The sequence below is a fragment of the Haplochromis burtoni genome, unplaced genomic scaffold (assembly GCF_018398535.1).
Source record: "Haplochromis burtoni strain Fernald_Lab_line unplaced genomic scaffold, NCSU_Asbu1 Contig_108, whole genome shotgun sequence".
NCBI classification, from domain to species: domain Eukaryota; kingdom Metazoa; phylum Chordata; class Actinopteri; order Cichliformes; family Cichlidae; genus Haplochromis; species Haplochromis burtoni.
In genome coordinates this window covers 159,611-177,756 of record NW_024582469.1, presented here as the reverse complement: position 1 = coordinate 177,756, position 18,146 = coordinate 159,611, and the positions used below count along the sequence as shown (strand labels likewise).

The 18,146-nt window shown below is 39.0% G+C and overlaps 2 protein-coding genes across 2 annotated transcripts in view; both read left to right on the top strand.

Annotated features, from left to right (window-relative positions):
- The window catches only part of LOC102291442 (gap junction gamma-1 protein), an 11,838-nt gene extending 601 nt beyond the window's left edge, over nt 1-11,237 (top strand). The window contains exons 3-4 of the mRNA XM_005928192.2: nt 421-501; nt 7,986-11,237. Of these exons, the coding sequence (XP_005928254.1) occupies nt 8,038-9,408 (1,371 nt within the window). The 5' untranslated portion in view covers nt 421-501; nt 7,986-8,037 and the 3' untranslated portion in view covers nt 9,409-11,237. The remainder of the gene's footprint in view (nt 1-420; nt 502-7,985) is intronic.
- Nucleotides 11,238-11,322: 85 nt separating this feature from the next.
- On the top strand, nt 11,323-17,762 carry dbf4b (DBF4 zinc finger B). The gene is made up of 12 exons (XM_005928195.3): nt 11,323-11,512; nt 11,833-12,027; nt 12,467-12,640; nt 12,854-12,904; nt 13,003-13,072; nt 13,472-13,536; nt 13,727-13,766; nt 13,867-13,912; nt 14,741-14,872; nt 15,112-15,253; nt 15,368-15,495; nt 15,585-17,762. Exons 1-12 carry the CDS (start codon nt 11,393-11,395, stop codon nt 17,023-17,025), a joined length of 2,604 nt encoding a protein of 867 aa, XP_005928257.1. The 5' UTR covers nt 11,323-11,392; the 3' UTR covers nt 17,026-17,762.
- The last annotated feature ends 384 nt before the right edge of the window (nt 17,763-18,146 follow it).

The following is an 18,146-nucleotide window of genomic DNA, read 5'->3' as shown; positions in this document are numbered from 1 at the left end:
CCCCCCCAAAAAAAAGAAAACCCTATCTGAAACTTTGACATCTTATTTTAGCATTAGCATAAAGTTAGCATAAATCCCTTAAACTCCTGTTAGGAAAATTTTATTTTAGTCTGTATGCAGCAAAAATATTTTCTTTTTCCTGAATAAGTTTTTTTTTCTAACATGTGGATCTTCTTCAGCAACTAAGAACCAAATTAGTAGTTGGAAGAGCATGCTGTGTGGGTCCAAATATTACTATTTTAATTTAAATTCTTTTGTTTAATGAAAGACAGTTTAGTTCTCTAGCTAGGCAAGGCACAGTTATAGGAGCTAAAAACATAAACACAGATATGTGAAAATATTTTTTAAAAAGACTAAAAACCTGTCAGGTTTTCTTTAACTACATAGTTTTAAAAAAATATATTTCTATTTATTTTACAGGCACATGGGGTTTGAAGTCTCTCTGAGTTCTGGTTGGAATAACAGGAAGGATCGAAAGGAATCAAAGCACAAAGCAAGGGGGTAATAAGATTCATCACAATACTGAGAATGGCTTTTGAATTTGATCCTGTGCTCTAAGGCTGTTTAAATTACTCAACCAAGTAAAATACTAAAATCCTAGATCATAGTTTGGATGATATGACGGCTGAGTGATATGACATAAAGATCATTCATAAGTCGTCTTTTAAAATTAGAGCAATTTTACTGTTCAAGCTGTTTTTTACTCAGACTCGTAACAAAATGTGCAAAACGGCAGCTGCTGTTGCTTCAGGAATTTCTTAATCATCTGTTCACATGAACTAATGCCACATATGCAGCACTGCAGGTACACAAGCATGAGTTTATGAATGAAATTGATTATGTATGCAATGTTACACAATATTAATATAAGCGATATAATTTTATTCTTTATCTTTTTTGAAAATATACAACCCTACGTTATCCCCTCACATTTAATTATGTGAATAGGCAAATGTGGGTATAACCACAAATGCTCAGCATATTTTTAAGACAGAGGGTCTGTGTTACCTTATTACCTTAAGGTATTTTATATATTTCTCCATTAATTTTCTTCAGTTTATCCAATTTGGGGACTTTTCCCACTCGTAAAAAAACCAGTTAAAATATCTTTTTTATCACAGTACTTCTCATTTTCCCTTGGTGGAAGTCCAAACCTCTTTACTCGGCCTCAAAATTTTTAATAACTATGAGAACGCCTGCATAGATAATAGCATGTCGTGAATTTTGAATTTAAGAGAAATATTGCTACGCCTATTACACAAGGTATTTCCAGCTGTATCTCAGGATTATATAACCATAATGTACCTGTCTTGACTTTTTCAAGGTAGGCAAACAAACTCTTTAAGCTAGAGGCTCGTGTCCATATCAAACTGTGTGCTTCATGCTGTGTCATAGTGAGTGTTTTGACATCTTTGAGTGGATGGCTCATAAAGTGACCCTGGAAATACCCCGTGGGCTTTGCCTCTTAAAGGCAAGGTACAGAGATAAGAAATGCTGATGGTTTAATTTAGTTTAACTACACCGCTGTTGTTTTCCTTGGGAAAAATACGTGGTCATTATTTTATTTATGTACGTTAGCTTAGACATGGTTTTTTTCTGCCGGCTGTTGTCACTGTTTTGTTCTTTTTTATTCCATCCTCATTAGCTTTGGTGTAGTGCCCCGACAAACCTGCCTCTTGCTTCTTTGATCTTATGAATTCTTGTTTGTTGTTGACTTATTCGCTCTGGGACACAGCGTGGAAGCAATTCTCGTTCTTCTGTCTAAATGCCAGGGCAAGGGGTTGTTAGTTACATTTAAGATAATGCCTGGTTTGAGTCCAGGCAGGGAGCATGGGATGCATGCTTTCCCTCCTTTAATTCAGCTTTCTACTGTGTATATAACGTGTATCTCATCAAGAAGAAACGCGCTCCAAAAATAAGAGCAGTCTCAGCAATCTACAAACTTTTAACAGTTCCCTTTTAAGTTAATAGCTGTTGACTGTTTCATGCTCAAAGTTAGATTTTGGGTTGAGCATCACTTTTACAGCTTTGAAGGAAACCACTAACCTTCACATCCACAGCTTGAAGCCTTCTCAGATAGGCATGTACAACCCCAGTTCTTTTACTAGCTGTGTAGGAAGCAGGAGGCGGCGGGTCTGGGTCTGGGAGACATCTGGGGAAAGCTTTCAGTGTGGCACTATAAGTAACCGGGGGCGTGGAGCTGTACATTTAGGGACTAGGTGGCTTTACATGAAGACATAACTGTGAGGTTTATTTTCTTGTCCTCCCACCGTAGAATTAAGAGATTTTATGGAAGCAAAAAAGTGTTGACAGCAGGCTCTGGTCTGGTGCATATGTGTTTAACAAATGTGGATGGCGTGTTTATCACAAAGTCTGGCCATAATCACAGAAAGGTAATTATCTAAACAGATGTTCATTCACACCTTTCTTTAAGTGTGAAAATACGGCTCTGTTTTTTATTTTGAAATAAATATTTTCGGATTGGAGGATTGCTGATCATCAGACCCAAATATGCTCCTTAAAAATCTTTTGCTGAGGAACCTTTTATCAAGACCCGTGGGAATAAAGCTTAAATATAAAGACCCAGGTTCTCTGTTCAGATTAGGGCTGTGATACAAGTAAGCATAATGAGTCTGTGTTGAAGCGGCACTGAGTCCCCATTACTCTGTTTGACAAGAATCTACAGTTTTCCTTGTGATTTTGATCATGTAATATACTGAAATGTCTATTGTGCTTGAGTGTTTGATTTAGTGCAGAAAAACACATGGATTTGATGCAAAATGCAAATAATATTGGGAACTTCTCATCAAAACGGAACTCTCAAGCTTAAAATATTCGGAATATTTTGAGTTATTTTTGCTTCATTCTTTGCTTTGAGTCAAGAAGATCAGTTAAAACTATTGTATATGTATCTTGCTATGCTTAAGTGAGACGTGTGCCTACATTAATTTACATTAGGTTGTTGTTTTTATGTTTAAATTTGCTGTACACTGCATGCGTATCCTGGCTGATCACGAGTTAAAAAATGAGCAATGTGAAGGATTGTCCCAGTTTCATGCCGTCGGTAAGGTTCGTGTTTGGGTAGTGGTGATACTGTGCTACTGGGCCTCCAAATGGTACATTACACAACATGGCCAGATGTGCAGGTTTGGAGGGCACGTGACTCTTAATGAGACATTCAGAACTTCTTTTCTTCACGGAGTGAGACATTAGGAAGGAAGAATATTGAGTCTTATGTTAGCAGCTGGACATTTTTTTAATGTGTCATACTTACTGAATGTGACAGTGTGTCACTGTGTTTATTATTACATAGCGTTAGTGGGAAATTCTTCTGGCATGGAATCAGTATGTGTGTGTGCGTATAGAGCCCTGCATTTGAACTTGTATAATAGGTGGTGTATATTATATCACATTTTATCTGGGCTGTTGAAGTGACGCATTCTGAAAAATAAGGAAAACCTCTAATTGTCTCAGTTATCAGCATATTTATGAGTGAATTGCTGTGTCATTCAGTGTACAATGATATAAAACAGCCAAAAGCTTTGGCAGCTTTCTAAAAAGAATATTCTTAAAATAATCTTTTCTGAGAACTACCTATAACAAATACCATGTCAGAATCCATTTCTAAGATTATATCAACATCAAAACTAAAAGCTGATTAAATTAGAACTATGTAAAGTTGAAATTGACATAGTTCGTCATACTTGGAAGTTTTTACCCCTCAGTTGTAAAAGGCTGATGAGGTATTGTTTATATTCAGTTACACACACTCAAAATACACTGACAATTCAATTCAATTTTATTTATATAGCGCTAAATAGGGATGTTCGATATAACGATATATATCGGATGACGATATAAAAACGTCTATCGTTTCATTTTATGCTATCGTTTGTTTTGTGGTGTCGCAAAATAAACTGTTTACGGCAATATTTTTTCATTATTTTGTTGGTCACTGTAGTGACTATATTAATTTCTTAAAGTTCTCTCTTTCTCTTATATTTAATATAACCACACTACGGATGGACAAGCGCCTGTTTTTATGCGTTGTGGTTAGCAACAACGACGGTAACACCGTCGCGTGTCCGCTTGTTTATGGTCCACATAAACCTTTCACAATAAAGCTCAATATCCTGTTGAGACTTTTCAAAATAAACTGAATCACGTGAAAGAGCAGATTATTTACGGATGAGAATTAAAAAAGAGCCGCCAGGTGCTAAAAAATAAACCTTAGACTCAAACGTTAGAACAGGCTTTTCCCCGCAGCACGCCATGTAATAAATACTCACAAAGAAAACAGCGGCCTTTACAACTTATGTCTAAAAATGTATAGTTTCATGCATCGGTTAAAACACTCGACTCCAGCTACATGACGCACAGCTGGAAACACTTCCCGCAAGACGAGCTGCCCGAGAATTCACAGAAAATGTTACATTTTTGTGATTTATATCGTTATCGGGACGATAGATGTCTTATATCGGGATATGAGAATTTGGTCATATCGCACAGCCCTAGCGCCAAATCACAACAACAGTCGCCTCAATCAATTATTATATTCAAATTATGTATGAAGCATGTAATAGTCACTTGCAGCGTGGTGTCCTGAAGATTACAGATGAAAGATATAGTGCCTTAACCCATTTGATTTGTCTTTTGATTGATTGATTTTTTTGTAATTTATTTTCTTGTGACATAAATGAACCAAGTAAAGATAAAGCTTTAAAGAATTGCTTTTTTGATGAATGCTCTATTCAGCGTGGTAAAATAAATTATTCCATATATCGGCAGTTCCAGCACAATCTCAGTCATGTTCCCGTGTCACGTCTCTGTCTCCTCTTGTCATGTACAGTTACAAGTAGTAGAGCAGGAGCTAGATTGTTTGAATACAAACTCTTCTTAGGAAGCCTATAAAGTCAGGCACATCACATGCAAAGTTTGCCCCACAGAAGTCTAGATCTTTAAAACTTTACTTACTTTAGGCGTCTGCAGCCCTAGATTTGAGCAAATGGGTGTCTTCGGCTTAGAGGTTTTTTGGGGTTAGGTAGAGTATTTAGTAGTAGTGCATAAGTGAAAAAAAGTGCTCTTCTCCTTTTCTTCTCTGTACCCACATGTCCTGGAGTTAGATGGCGTCCCTGAGCCTGGTTTAACCAGACATCTCTTCCTGTAACAGGAAGCTCTTCCTCACTGTTGTCACCAGGTGCTTACTCACAGGGGATTGTCTGATCTATTGTGTTTTCTCTCTAATATTGTAGGCTCTTTACTTCACGATAGAAACCACTTTGAGACAAAGTTTGTATTGCTGGCACTATATACACAAAACTGAAATTAATTTAATTGAAAATAAAATTTTAGATTTATATTAAAACCTCTTAAAAAAGCTGCCTTTGGTATTTACAAGTTGCACTGTCAGTTTTGTGACTGAAAGGCGTGGACACAGGTATTTTTATGGCTAGCTTTATTGCAGCCTTCCAGAAAATTTAGGAGGAAAATATTTAAATGACTCACACAAACAGGATTTACTAAGGTTTGCGGCACACAGTTTACTATAAATTGCACCAACTTTAACACAAAAAGGCCTGTCTTAGTTTTTTCGCCTTATGTGGTTGTGATAGCTGCCGGTGGGGGTTTTGAAATTGGAGATGTTATCAGAACTAGTGGGTAATTGCCGATTGTGGATGACTCAAAGCTGTGAGCACGGCGCCAAAGTTTTGGCTCTCTCCTGTAGCTCTTCACGGAGTTTGGAGCCGAGTCCCTCATATTTCTGGTCTTCAGTAATACTGGTATATTAATGTAGCAGAACTGACTGAACTGAACTTGACGTGGGGTATTGGATGGCTTTACTTCAGCTAAACTTAAATGTAAATTATCATTGGATTAGGGATAAAAGGTTAATGCACATATACTTGATTTTCAGCACTTACGCCAACATTAATTTCTAGCAATTAGATTTAAGAAAATGATAAGTCAGTGTTTTTATCCATTTCTAACACATATTTAAAAACTACTTTGCTTACTTTGAATGCCTAAGCAGCACATACTGCTCTGTGATCCACACTCTGCTGTCATGATTTGTCTGGCCGGACTCAAATGCAGGACTCAGGAATGAAAGTGCGGTGAGTTTATTTACAGTGCTGGTGTAGATAGTGCTATATACAAAGTCTTTTTGAAGTGCTCGGTTTAAGAGTCCAATATGTACAAAATCTAATGGAAGGAAGTTTCTGTGAATCAAAATCCCCGAACAGAATCTCCTAACTCCGCCAAGTAACAAACAGTCTCGGAACTCCGCTGGGACGTCCTAAGCACATAAAGAAGCACATTAGAGGTCTTCGGCCAGTTCACAAAGCCTTACAAAGAGACAAGATGAAGAATACCACAGTTAGATAACACTCAGGTGAATTCTGAAGGTCAGGTCCTACCTTAAATAGCAAACAGGTGAATGGCAGTTTTCTGTGTGAGAACAGCATTTTTATATGCATCTTTTTCTGCATTGTGTTATGTATTTCATGCAGCTAGTAATATCAGATAGCCAATATATCAATCAGACTTTAATGCGGAGTGCATTCATTACCATAATAGGCAAATAAATATATTGTATATTGTTGTAAATTAACAAATCAACGTTGAATGGCTTTTAGTTTTTAAGGTGTAATATAAATTACGATGGCAATTACACTTAGGCGTTCCATCTGCTTCATTACTCTTCCCTTTGTGTACTAATATTGAGGATGTGTTTGGACATGAGCTACAAGGCACAGCCATCATTGAAGGATGAAAGTGTTGTTATTGTGAAAAAATACACTATTTGATTACCATGTATAGGAAAGACAAAGTACTTGCCTGTGATTTATTTCGAATCAGGAGGTAGGTGTGCATTCTGCAGAAGAGCTAAGTGCTCATACCCATCTGTGCAAACAAATGGAGCTAAACAAAACACATAGTGAGTACAGTAGAAGAGTGTGTGGCGTCTTTATATGTAAAATAAAAGCTGAGCAATTCATTCTGTGTGTCAGGAAAAAGAGAGACAAATTGAGAGATATACAAAAATGGAAAGAGTAAGAAATCATTTTTTTCCTACTCTGTATTATCAGATTCTGGCAAGAAGAGCTCTGTGCTGAACTTAGTTTGTCTTCAAATTGAAAATAATATGTCAAAGGCAGGAAAAAGTGTGTTAGTTATGTACATTTGTAATCCTGGAGGGCATGTCAAGAGCATATGTGTCAAGTCCTGTTCCTCAGAGTATCCTTTTGTCCTTCAGGTGGATGTACAGCAGTGAGTTAAATGAATTTGCTTGCATTATACAAAGTTTTGGAACTTTTTTGTTTGCTTTTTTTGTTTCAGGAAGCTCATTTTATCTTTAATGCACATATTGTGGTTGTATTATGTCAGTAGCACCATGGTTGACTATATGTTTTCAAATAGAACAATAAGCTAAATTGCAGTAAAGGTTATAAAGAATGTGTAAAAAACCTTTGTGGCCTTATTCAGGCCAAAGTGTAATATATATATGGCATGCACAATGTTTAATTTTCTGAGCTATTCCACCTCCTTTTAGAAGATCCCTGTAATGGCTTTTCATGTGACCTGTAGCACTAATGAAAAATGCCATGTTAACCAACCGATAAATCTATGTGAGAAGACAGTGTGCCGTCACTCCCTAAACCATGTTTGATAGAAGTAGAAGTAATGATGTTTCTTTTTAGTTTAGGACATAGAAAAGACAGGGAGAAGGATTAAAAGGGGAGCAAAAGAGACAAACTGGAGCACAGGCCAGCAGGGGAATGGGGGCAGCCATACTCGGTTATGGTAGAAGCAGCGAATCCTGGAGGGAGTAAACCTTTAGTTTCTTCTTTTGTCTCTGACTTCATTTGTTACCCTTGGCAGCTCGAAAAGAGATGACATAACCACCTTAGTGTTCAATGAATCAATGTAGATATTTGCCTTTTAAGTTTGCATGCATGACCCAAAGCTTTCTGTTCTCTCCACAGGGAGTAAGAGGACGTGTATGTTGCCTCTTGCTGTAGTTTTTCCACCACTACCATGAGCTGGAGTTTTCTGACTCGCCTGCTGGAAGAAATCCACAACCATTCTACATTTGTGGGCAAGATCTGGCTCACCACTCTCATTGTTTTCCGCATTGTGCTAACAGCCGTAGGAGGAGAGTCAATCTACTACGATGAACAAAGCAAGTTCGTCTGCAACTCAGCACAGCCAGGCTGTGAGAACGTATGCTACGACGCCTTCGCTCCACTCTCACACGTCCGCTTCTGGGTCTTTCAAATTATCCTGGTGGCCACCCCTTCAGTTATGTACCTGGGCTACGCTGTCAACAAAATTGCTCGGGCAGAGGAGAAGGCAGAAAGTGGGGGAGTGAATGGATTTTCCCAGAAGAAACCCAAGAAGCACTATCTTGCAGGCAGAAAGCAGCACAGGGGCATTGAAGAGGCTGAGGATGACGACGAGGAAGACCCGATGATCTATGAAGTGGCAGAGGTGGAGAACGACGATTGTGAAGCAGAAAAGGGAGGCAGCTGTGATAGAAAAGAAAAAGCCAAAGTACGCCATGATGGGCGTCATCGTATCAAAGAGGATGGATTGATGCGCCTTTACGTCGTCCAACTCCTGTTGCGCTCCTTGCTGGAGGTTGCTTTCCTCTGTGGTCAGTATGCCCTCTATGGCTTTTCCGTTCCTGCCACCTACGTATGCAAAGACCAGCCCTGTCCTCATAAGGTGGACTGCTTTGTGTCGCGACCAACTGAAAAGACAATCTTTCTCCTCATCATGTACACAGTCTCCCTGCTCTGTCTAGCACTCAATATATGGGAGATGCTTCACCTGGGCATTGGTACCATGTATGAGATAATACACTCCCGCAAGATGGAGCTCCCCAATGAGGAGCTCTACGGGCTGGCAAGAGGACAAGGCCGTCTTAACGAGGTGAGATTGAGTGAGGAAGACTACAGCTCTTACCCATTTTCTTGGAATGCACCAGCGCCTCCACCTGGGTACAACATCGCCGTCAAACCTTCTCTAGGGAACCACAACCAACCACTACCCATCACTGATCTCACTAATGCCAAGCTGGCATGTCAGCAGAATCACGTGAACATTCCCCAAGAGGAGCGTCAACAGAACGGCATTAATGATGAAAACCAGTGCAGAGTTGGGAAGGGAGATGCACCCAGGGCTGTTCATAAGGACAGCGGTAGACCTCAGAAAATCCTGGAGGGTGATAATCAGACCTACATCCAGCTGCAGAGCCACACTAACAACCACAGCAAGCCCCACCGTGAACGTAAACACCGGCAGACCAACAGACACGCCTCCAGCAGGGCAGATACAGACAGAGGCAGCAGCAGCACCAGCAGTAGCAGCAAATATGGAGTCATAAAGGGTTCAGAGTGGATTTGAAACACGACTATGTAAAACAGCTTAGCTATTTAGCTCAGTTCAGTGAAGAAGCTTTGTATAGCAGGAAAATAATATCTTGAATACCTTTTGTGCTAAGATTTTGGTACCCTGTTTTTGTTTACCTTCTTTAAGCAGAGACTTTAATGCTGCAATTGAAAGTGCCTTACTTAAACCATCTAAAAGCAGCTTCATTCAAACTGAGCAACCCTTTATGTTACAGAGTTAATGTTTTTTTCATTGCCATCCACAGTTAAAGATTTGAATAATTTTGCTCATGAATATTCAAAATTGTTCTTCAGTTTCTTTTTGGTGTAGATCGTTTTCCCACAAGCAACAAAAAGGCTGTTTTCACATATGTACTGCAGCCCTAAACCGTATCAATCATTAGATATTGTCTTTAACATGCCAGTTCTCTAGTAAAAAATGCATGATGTTTAATTGTGCAAAATCAAGAATAGAGAAGCGAATATTCTGCTGAGTTCACAGGTAATGAGTGGTCATCCTGTTTCCTGCCTCCTGCACGCTATAGTCAGGCAGTGCCCTCCTCACGACCACAGGGAGTTTTTCCGATAGTCTAAATGCAGCTGACTGGAATGTCCTGCTGTCTGTTTTATGTAAGTTAAAACAACAATGTCCTGGTCTAATTCTGATGATTTTTTTTTAGAAGTTGTGTTTGAAAACAGCTGACAAAAAAATAACAGACAGTATTTCAGCTGGTAATTTCACCATATTTTCTTTTGGTATTTTAAAAGCATTCCCACTATTTTTTAGAAAGAAAAGAGAAGTTTTCGTTATTGTTTCGAGAGGCAAGTTTAAAAAAAAGTCATATATTATAGTACAGGTATTACCTTTTTTTAACATACTTTATTTTTTCAACCATTCATCCAGTAGTATACATTAAAAAGAACGAGTGTATCAAGCTTTTTATATGCTTCATTTGTTTCTTTCTTTTATCAATCTTTTACTTGGATTTCCATATTTTCAGTCTGAAAGGCCATTTGTCATTTGTTGTTACTGTGTTTGGTTTTGTTAAAAAATATTTTTAGGAACAAAAAGTGCATGTTTTGAATAAAGAGTTTGTATTTGTCTCATAATCTTTGTCTTGTTTTCAATGATTTGATTGTCAGTCTAGAATGAAAACTATATTATTAATTTAATGCTGAATATTTGAGCATGTGGGTAATTTACACTGGTAGTCAGCTTAAGCTTGCATTGCCCTCTGCTGGGCACAAAGAGGGAATAATATAATAGTTCTATGTCTCTTTCAGTGGGATCCCTGTAGATAAAACTTACCAAAATTTTTCTGTCTATATTTGAAATCTGTCATATATTGGAAGTTTTATTGAAAGAAAAACTCATCACTGAGAAATCTAATATATTTTGTGGTGAAATATTTAGTTTATGGCTCCTTAAAACTAACATGGCAAGTAGAATTTAACATAGTCAAAAATGAATCTTGGGGATTCTCTCTGGAAATGTGTTTAACCAGTGATTGTAGTTTTCTGTAGTCATTGTGTTTGACCCGCTGATATGCTGATAATCAGTTGCAATAAGTGTCAAATGAAGCATAAACTAAACAGCTAAGTTGCTTTTCATTAATTGTTAATGTCTGTTTTCTTGAATTTCATAAGTTATTTGTCTTATTTTCTTTTTCATGGGCCAAAATTGATAACCAGGGTGCTTTTGTGTTGGGTTCAGGATACTGTACCAGTGACTGTAAGAACCTTACCATTAACTCATAATATAGTTATACCATTAACTCATAATATATTTCATATATTAAAAGGTATATTTGAAAATGAAAATGAAAGCCAGGGCTCACGTTTCAGTCAACAGGTTATGTGGAGGGCAGCGTCAGGAGCAAATAGTCTTTTCTTTTTTGACGTCAGTGCTAAATTAAAATGGGAAGGCGTTTCAACTTTTGATTTCACACTGATTGAAAAGCACCTGAAGGCAGCGTCAGACCGGATGTTACGCCGTCTTCATGTCCGCACGTCCTCCAGTGTTTTTGAAAAAGCGGCGGTTACAGCTTCGCCGGCTTGTTGACGAAGCGATAGCAGTGGGGGTTTTTTTCGCTTCTCTCCAGCACAGGAACAAAACACAAGTAAGCCATGTTTCTTTTCTCTTTTTTGTCACAAAGAAACAGAACATGGGTTAAATTAGCCGACATTGAATGGTTTCTGGCTGTTGTTAGAGAGAGCTAACCTCGCTGTAGTCGGCTAAAGCTAACTAGCAGAGTGGCTAGGCTGAAACTTGAACTGCGCAGTTGCGTTTTGGTGGTTATCTTACGTGACCGAAATTTAAACTGCTGCACTTCAAAAAAAATCGTAAACATAGTTGCTAGAAAGCTAATTTATACTCTTGCCGGTTTTGTAACTTAAAAGCTTATTTGGATCTTGACAGATGTTCCTTTAATTTTTGTAGGCTCCTGGTGCTTGTGACAGCCTTTACTGCACCAGGATCATGCAACAGCAGCAGTATTCAAAAGAACGTGGATATGGGCTCCTGGGGAAGCTGTGTCTTGGGCCAAAAAAGCTGGAGGGAAAGACCTTCTACCTGGACAATGTGAAGAAACAGCCAACAGTCCTGCTTTTGGAATCCATCTCTCTTTTTGGAGGGGTAAGCATATGTTAAGATAGCCTGCCAGTGGAACCTTTTTTTACAGGCTGTTGTTTAAAGGCTGTCGCGTTGTATTTAAAATATATCTTCAAAAGTGTCTGTAAGAAGACACACTTTTTGATATAGATGACAAAAGCATCAATCTTGAGTCTTTTAAACCTTTGAATAATGGATTTAGTCTTGAATTCTGCACGCATACAACCCTAATAACGAATATATTGATCGTCCTCACTGATCTGATCTTTTCTTTTGTATGTCATTGCCTGTACTCTTGTCTGTTTTCTTTAGAAAATAAAGTATTATTACTGTTGATAAACACTTGATAAGTCCAAATGGTCAGTGAACACTTACAGTACATCCACTGGACTGAGGTTAGATTTTGCATTCATCAGAAACTCACATGGATATTGTTTTAATATATATTTTTTTTCTTTTGAAGAGGGTCGAGAGTTTTCTACACAAGGATGTAAACTTTGTTGTGACTGGAAACAAAGAAGGCCTGGACAAGAAGAGTATTGTTTCCAAGGGTGGGGCAAGTCAATCAGCCCAACAATTGATTAAGCAGCGGGACAACGGCCTCATCAAGCAGCGACCTGGAACTCCCAGGCCAATGGTACTTTATCTCCTTTTATCACTTTCAGTCAGGCTTTTGGTTAGCTATCAAATACCACAAATCTATTTTGGCAGATGATTTACTGCCCTGAAACCTGGAAAGCTACTCTGAAAACATTCTAACACAAGATCACTAAAAAGATCAAACTCATTAGGCATTAGTGTAAGTTAAAATGAACTACACTGCATAACTGCACTGCATTTGTGTCTATAGGCTTGCAGCAGTCGAGGGAAAGCGCTGCTCGAAAAAGCCATTCGCAACAATGTAAGTCAATGAAGACAAAATTCTCTTTATAAGTACTGATGATGTATTTTGATATTTTAATTCTTCGCTGTCTCTTTTTTGATGAATCTGCCTTGTAGGAACGACTGCAGGGAAGCAGTGTTTTGTCCAGTGCTCGATCATGGGGAGTCAAGATTTTGCATGTGGATGGTATCCTTTTGACTAAATTTAATGGAATTTCACAACACACCATGATTAACATGCAGTGAGCCTATGCTCACAGCAGATGGCATTGTGTGATTGCTCATGTTTTCGTGTATGCTGCTATTTTAATGCGGCTTTTAATTGGAGTTGTCTGCTGTGTACCAGTTTGTGGCTGTTTATCTTCTCCAAGGAACAATCAGAAACTTGGCAAAGCGCTACATCAAATCCAGACTGTTCCTAAAGTGGCTGGACTTGAACTATTGTGTTATTTTCAGTACTCAAAAGTATCTTTTTAGGAGAGATGTCTACAGTGTCCTTTGTACTTTGTTTTAAACTCAGTGCCCAGATTAAATAAACATTATTTGTGTTTTGCACATTGAAAGTTGTTCCTTAATGTGTTATCAGATGTCCTCCGTTATCTGAAACATTTAACTCGAGAGAGCTTCAGTACTAAACACAAGAGGGCAGAGGTGAGGTGTTTGAGCTGTTTATCTTTTCACATCATTTGACAGATTTCCTGTTGTAGCGGTTTTTAGATTTTAGGGCTGGAAAATGGTAACGATGGCGAGAAAACACATGATGGAGACCAATTAAAACTGAATGAAGTAAAAGATATAGTTGATGTTGGTTTCATATTGATGATTTTTATTTTTACTGCAGAAGACTGGCACTAAATATCAAGGCTTTCCTGCTGTCAAGGGTAAGTCTGTGGTTATGTTTTTATGTTTTGATTCAATTTCCTCACATTTGTACTTTGGCTAATTTATTTGTCTTTTCCTTCTCAAATCTGCTGTCAACAGCTTTGGCTTTGAGATCCCCGTATCTTAAAATTGAAGACTTGAGCAGGTGAGTTCCCTCTTTTGAGGAGTTCAGTTTATATTTAAGGAAGAGAAAGTTTATTTCTTTCCTTTAGAAATCAGTCGCGCCTAGTTTTAGAATAGCTTAAAATAACAAGATACTCCGATGTTTTAAGTTAATTTTTTTTTTCTTCCCCAAATTAAATCCTAGTCAGTAAAGACAGACAAGTTGGGATTTAGCAAGGCAAAGGAAGGTTTTTCTTTCTCCCCCAAGGCCTGCAAAGCCTCATTTAATGGTTCGGTGTCAGATTCGAGCCTTTTTTAGAGGGTTAAGCATACTGACAGTGAAGCAGCAGTGGGGGGCAGTGATCTATCCCATTGTTTCTGCCCGTCTTGCCCCACTGGGTGCTGGTTCTGGAGGTGTGTATTTCAGCCCAGTTGAATTTCTTGTAATGTGACGAGCTCCCCTCCCACTGAGGCAGCTCCCCAGGAGGCCAGAGCTCAACTGGATACGATTTCTATTTGATGAGGCTTTGCAAGCTCCACTGCCCCTTCCTGCAGGGGATCTCTGTGTGCTAACAGAGCCCATCATTTACGCTCTCATTTCAGTTAATTGATGTGATCTGGCTAATGTGTATGGGCCATTGCTATGACATTGAACCCATGGCATCTGGACTGCTAGATACAGTCTATCTCAAATAAGTTTTTGAAAAGTGGTTAATATAGCTTCAAAATGCTTCAGTTATATAATTACTGTATTACTGAGTCAGTCTTTATATTCTTAGTGTTGTAATGTTGAAACATTGATACAGACATTTTTATTTGGTTTTTCATTTTTTCTATTGTTCCTCCCTCTGTTATTCTGCCATGTAAACAGGAAATACAAGCCTTTGCACATGCAGTCTATGACCTTCCCAGATCTGTACTACGCTGGTCGATTCAGTCCCTTTGAATGTCCTCCTCCTCCTCGGTTTGAAAAGAAGACAGAGATGGAGGAAACCAAAACAAGGTTTGTTCACATGTGGTTGGTTGGCTAACTGTTTGAATAATACTGATTTATTTATTTTTTTTATATATATATATATATATATATAAAAATATAAATATAAAAAAACTGTTTTGATTATTTTTCATTTTTGAATAAATGGTTGAAATGATGGTGGAAATAAATTGCACTCAATGAAGAAAGTGTTTTATTCTGTAAAAAGTATTTTGAGGGTTCATAATATTTGTATTTTTCTTAATTAGGGTCAAGAAAGTTGAAAGTAGCATTCAAGAAAAATCCCAAAGTAAATCCCCACTTAGTTGTAACCCTTCACCTTGGCGACCACGCAAAAAGGACCCTTCTTACTGTGAATGCTGCCAACAATCATTCACAAATCTGGAAGAGGTAGGAATTTTATTTTATTTTTTTAATTATTATTTAAAGCAAATAGAAGTTGGTTCCTTTGGGTGATTTTGTTCATTTTCATGGTGTGGGTTTTTGTTTTTTTTGTCCTTGAAGCACTTGCAGTCCAATCAGCACCGCACATTTGTGCTGGATCCTTTGAATTACAGCTTGGTGGATGAGCTTGTGGTTGATATGCTTCCAGAATTTGATCCCAATCCACCCCAGCAAGAAGAACTGAGCAGGTCAGCTTGGATTATGATATATTTTGATATAGATTTATTTAAAAAAAAAATTTTTCTGTTTTCAACTGATCGTCTGTATCCTTCTCTAGACTTCCAACTCCTTTGCTTATCCATGATGTCTGTGAACTGGAGCCTCTTTCTGATGCCGAGACGGAGCATACTGTTCAGGCCTTGCGGAGACGAGGTTCATCATTAAATACTCACCTTTCCAGCCCTACCAGGGGTCCTCTTTCCTGTCCAGGCCCTGCCAGTCCATCACCAGGAGTTCAGTTTACCGTCCCAAATCCAGGCACTCAGCCCACTGGTGCTCAGTCTTTCAATCATGTGACAGACTGCCAGCTGCCTGATATGCATCCTCAGGCTTTGAGTCCAGTCATGCCTGTATTAAAACCTGAAGTAGAAGCCCAGGACTCAGTCAATCAACTGCCTGAAATTCAGCGTCTCTCTCCATGTCCCCTCTCTGACCCTTTCTCCCTGCCTCCAGTCCTCAGCCCCCAAGTCCCCTATTCCTACATTATAAATCCTCAAAGTCCTTACTCAGACCCCCCTGTCCTCAGTCCCCAACCATACATCACAGAGGAGCCTGTGGAAGGATCAACTGAGGATGGTGTGTTTACATTTGCCTCAGCATTCAGAGATTTTCTCTCCACCCCACCACTTACCTCTGGGGCTGTGACCAATGCAGGAAGAGCAAAAACGGACAACGTTGTTGAGTTTGCTGGGCTTGTGTGTTCTAACAGAGATTTGGAGTGCACCACGCGATCTTCTGGTAGATCTCGTTCCCTTCCTCGTCAGTCAGAAATCGCAGTAAACTCCAAAAAGCGCAGTCGATCTGCCAGCCCTGAATGTAGCAACAGTAAAAGGATGAGGACAACAAAGACTGGTAACAGTGATAGCTGGACGGGACAAAATATTAAACCACCAAAACCACAAAGTGACAATACAGCAAAGAGTGAATGCGCTTTACTCTTGGACAAGCTCCGTTATGAAATCTCTCAGTCTTGTCTCAGTTCAACTGTCTCTTCAACATTTACTACTGTGGATATGTTTGGTTTAAAACAGACTTGTAGTACATTTTGTTTTCTGAGTGCACAGAATTTGGCTCAATCCTCTGTCAAAATGGACCCGGTTGCCACTCAACCAGTCGACTTCCACACTGATAAATGTCACAGTGGGATTTCTAGTCAAGAATCTCAGCGTTCAGTATCTCACTCTACCTCAATCTGTATCGAGCCAGGCCTCATCCCAGACCTGGCAAAGCTCTCTCCATCATCCTCAGAGTCAGACTGGGACTGTGACCTGCTGTCACAGCTGGGCCCGACCTCAGCTACACCTCTGGCTTCCACTGAACAGAACTGTGAGCTCGACAAGGAACTACTCCACAGGCCGTGTCCCTGGATGCACGACACCAGCTACGAGTCACACCTGCATACTGTCCTTAAGCCATCAACTCCATCCGCTTCAATGTGTGGGGAAGAAAGGGACCCTTTTAGCAGGACTGTGGTACAGATTGTAGAGGTTCAGCACTGACAGCTATTTTCTTGACTTTTTTGTGAAAGATGCGAAGCACAAAAGCCCTTTGTACACTGAATAAATATTTAAAATTAGGGCTTAATTTCAGATTTAATTGTCTTCTGCATTACATGCTGATTAATTTATCCTGCATCTTCCCAAGAATTTGAATCCTGTTGATGATCATGTTCCTCTTGAACCCTCATTGTGCATAGTCCCCTTAATAGTATTGTGTGTTGTGCTGACTGCAGTCGCTCAGGCAGCTCTGTTCGGGAACTTGTGGCGATACTGAGAATTTAATGAGGCCTTCCTGAAAGGGGGCATTATTCAATTACTGTAAGTGCTGCGCCTGGATCAGGTCCCACATATGCTGGTGTTGATGGTCAAACAGACGAGGCGTTCACAGGGTGGAGGACTGACGAACTGTGAGCCAAATCACCTGATTAATGTCAAAAAGCTCTTCCTGCATTTTGAGGGTGGGCCAGAGGACTGGCTTTGTCAAGGAGAAGCAAGTTAGGTTTATTAGATATACAGTATGAGGTCATCTACCAATAAATACCATTTTTGGACATCTTTGATATGATGAAATGGTCTATAAAGTCCAGAACTCACTGCTGCTTCTAAACATGAAAAAAAGGTCACAATGTGACAAAGGGAATGCAACATGATTTTTGCATATGGAAGTATGTCAGTTGTCTCTGGGAATGTGAATTGAAACCTTGTACAGTGTTTTGTTTTTGTTTTTTAATAAATGTTTTTATTCATAAATATCCCCCCTCTGTGTGCTTTAAAAAGTTTTTTTTTCCATGTGTGGTGAAGACTTTATAAATGCTGACTGTATGTCAAACTTAAATAAGTGATGGATGAAGCAAGGGCAGCAGCAAGTCGATGTGTCCCGTTTGGCTCATCAGACCACCTGACATGAACAATATTTGATATGTTCTCCTCATCCCAGTTTTCATTAATACTAAATGCCCAGTTTTCACCCAACCGATAAGTGAATCATATTATTGCGTATATATAATTCAAATATATTCATTTACATAATTCTTTCGGGATAATGGCTTTAATTCAATATTAACTAGAAAAATTTGCATTTCCTGCGAAAATGCAGTGTGGATGCTTAAAGCTGAAGCTGT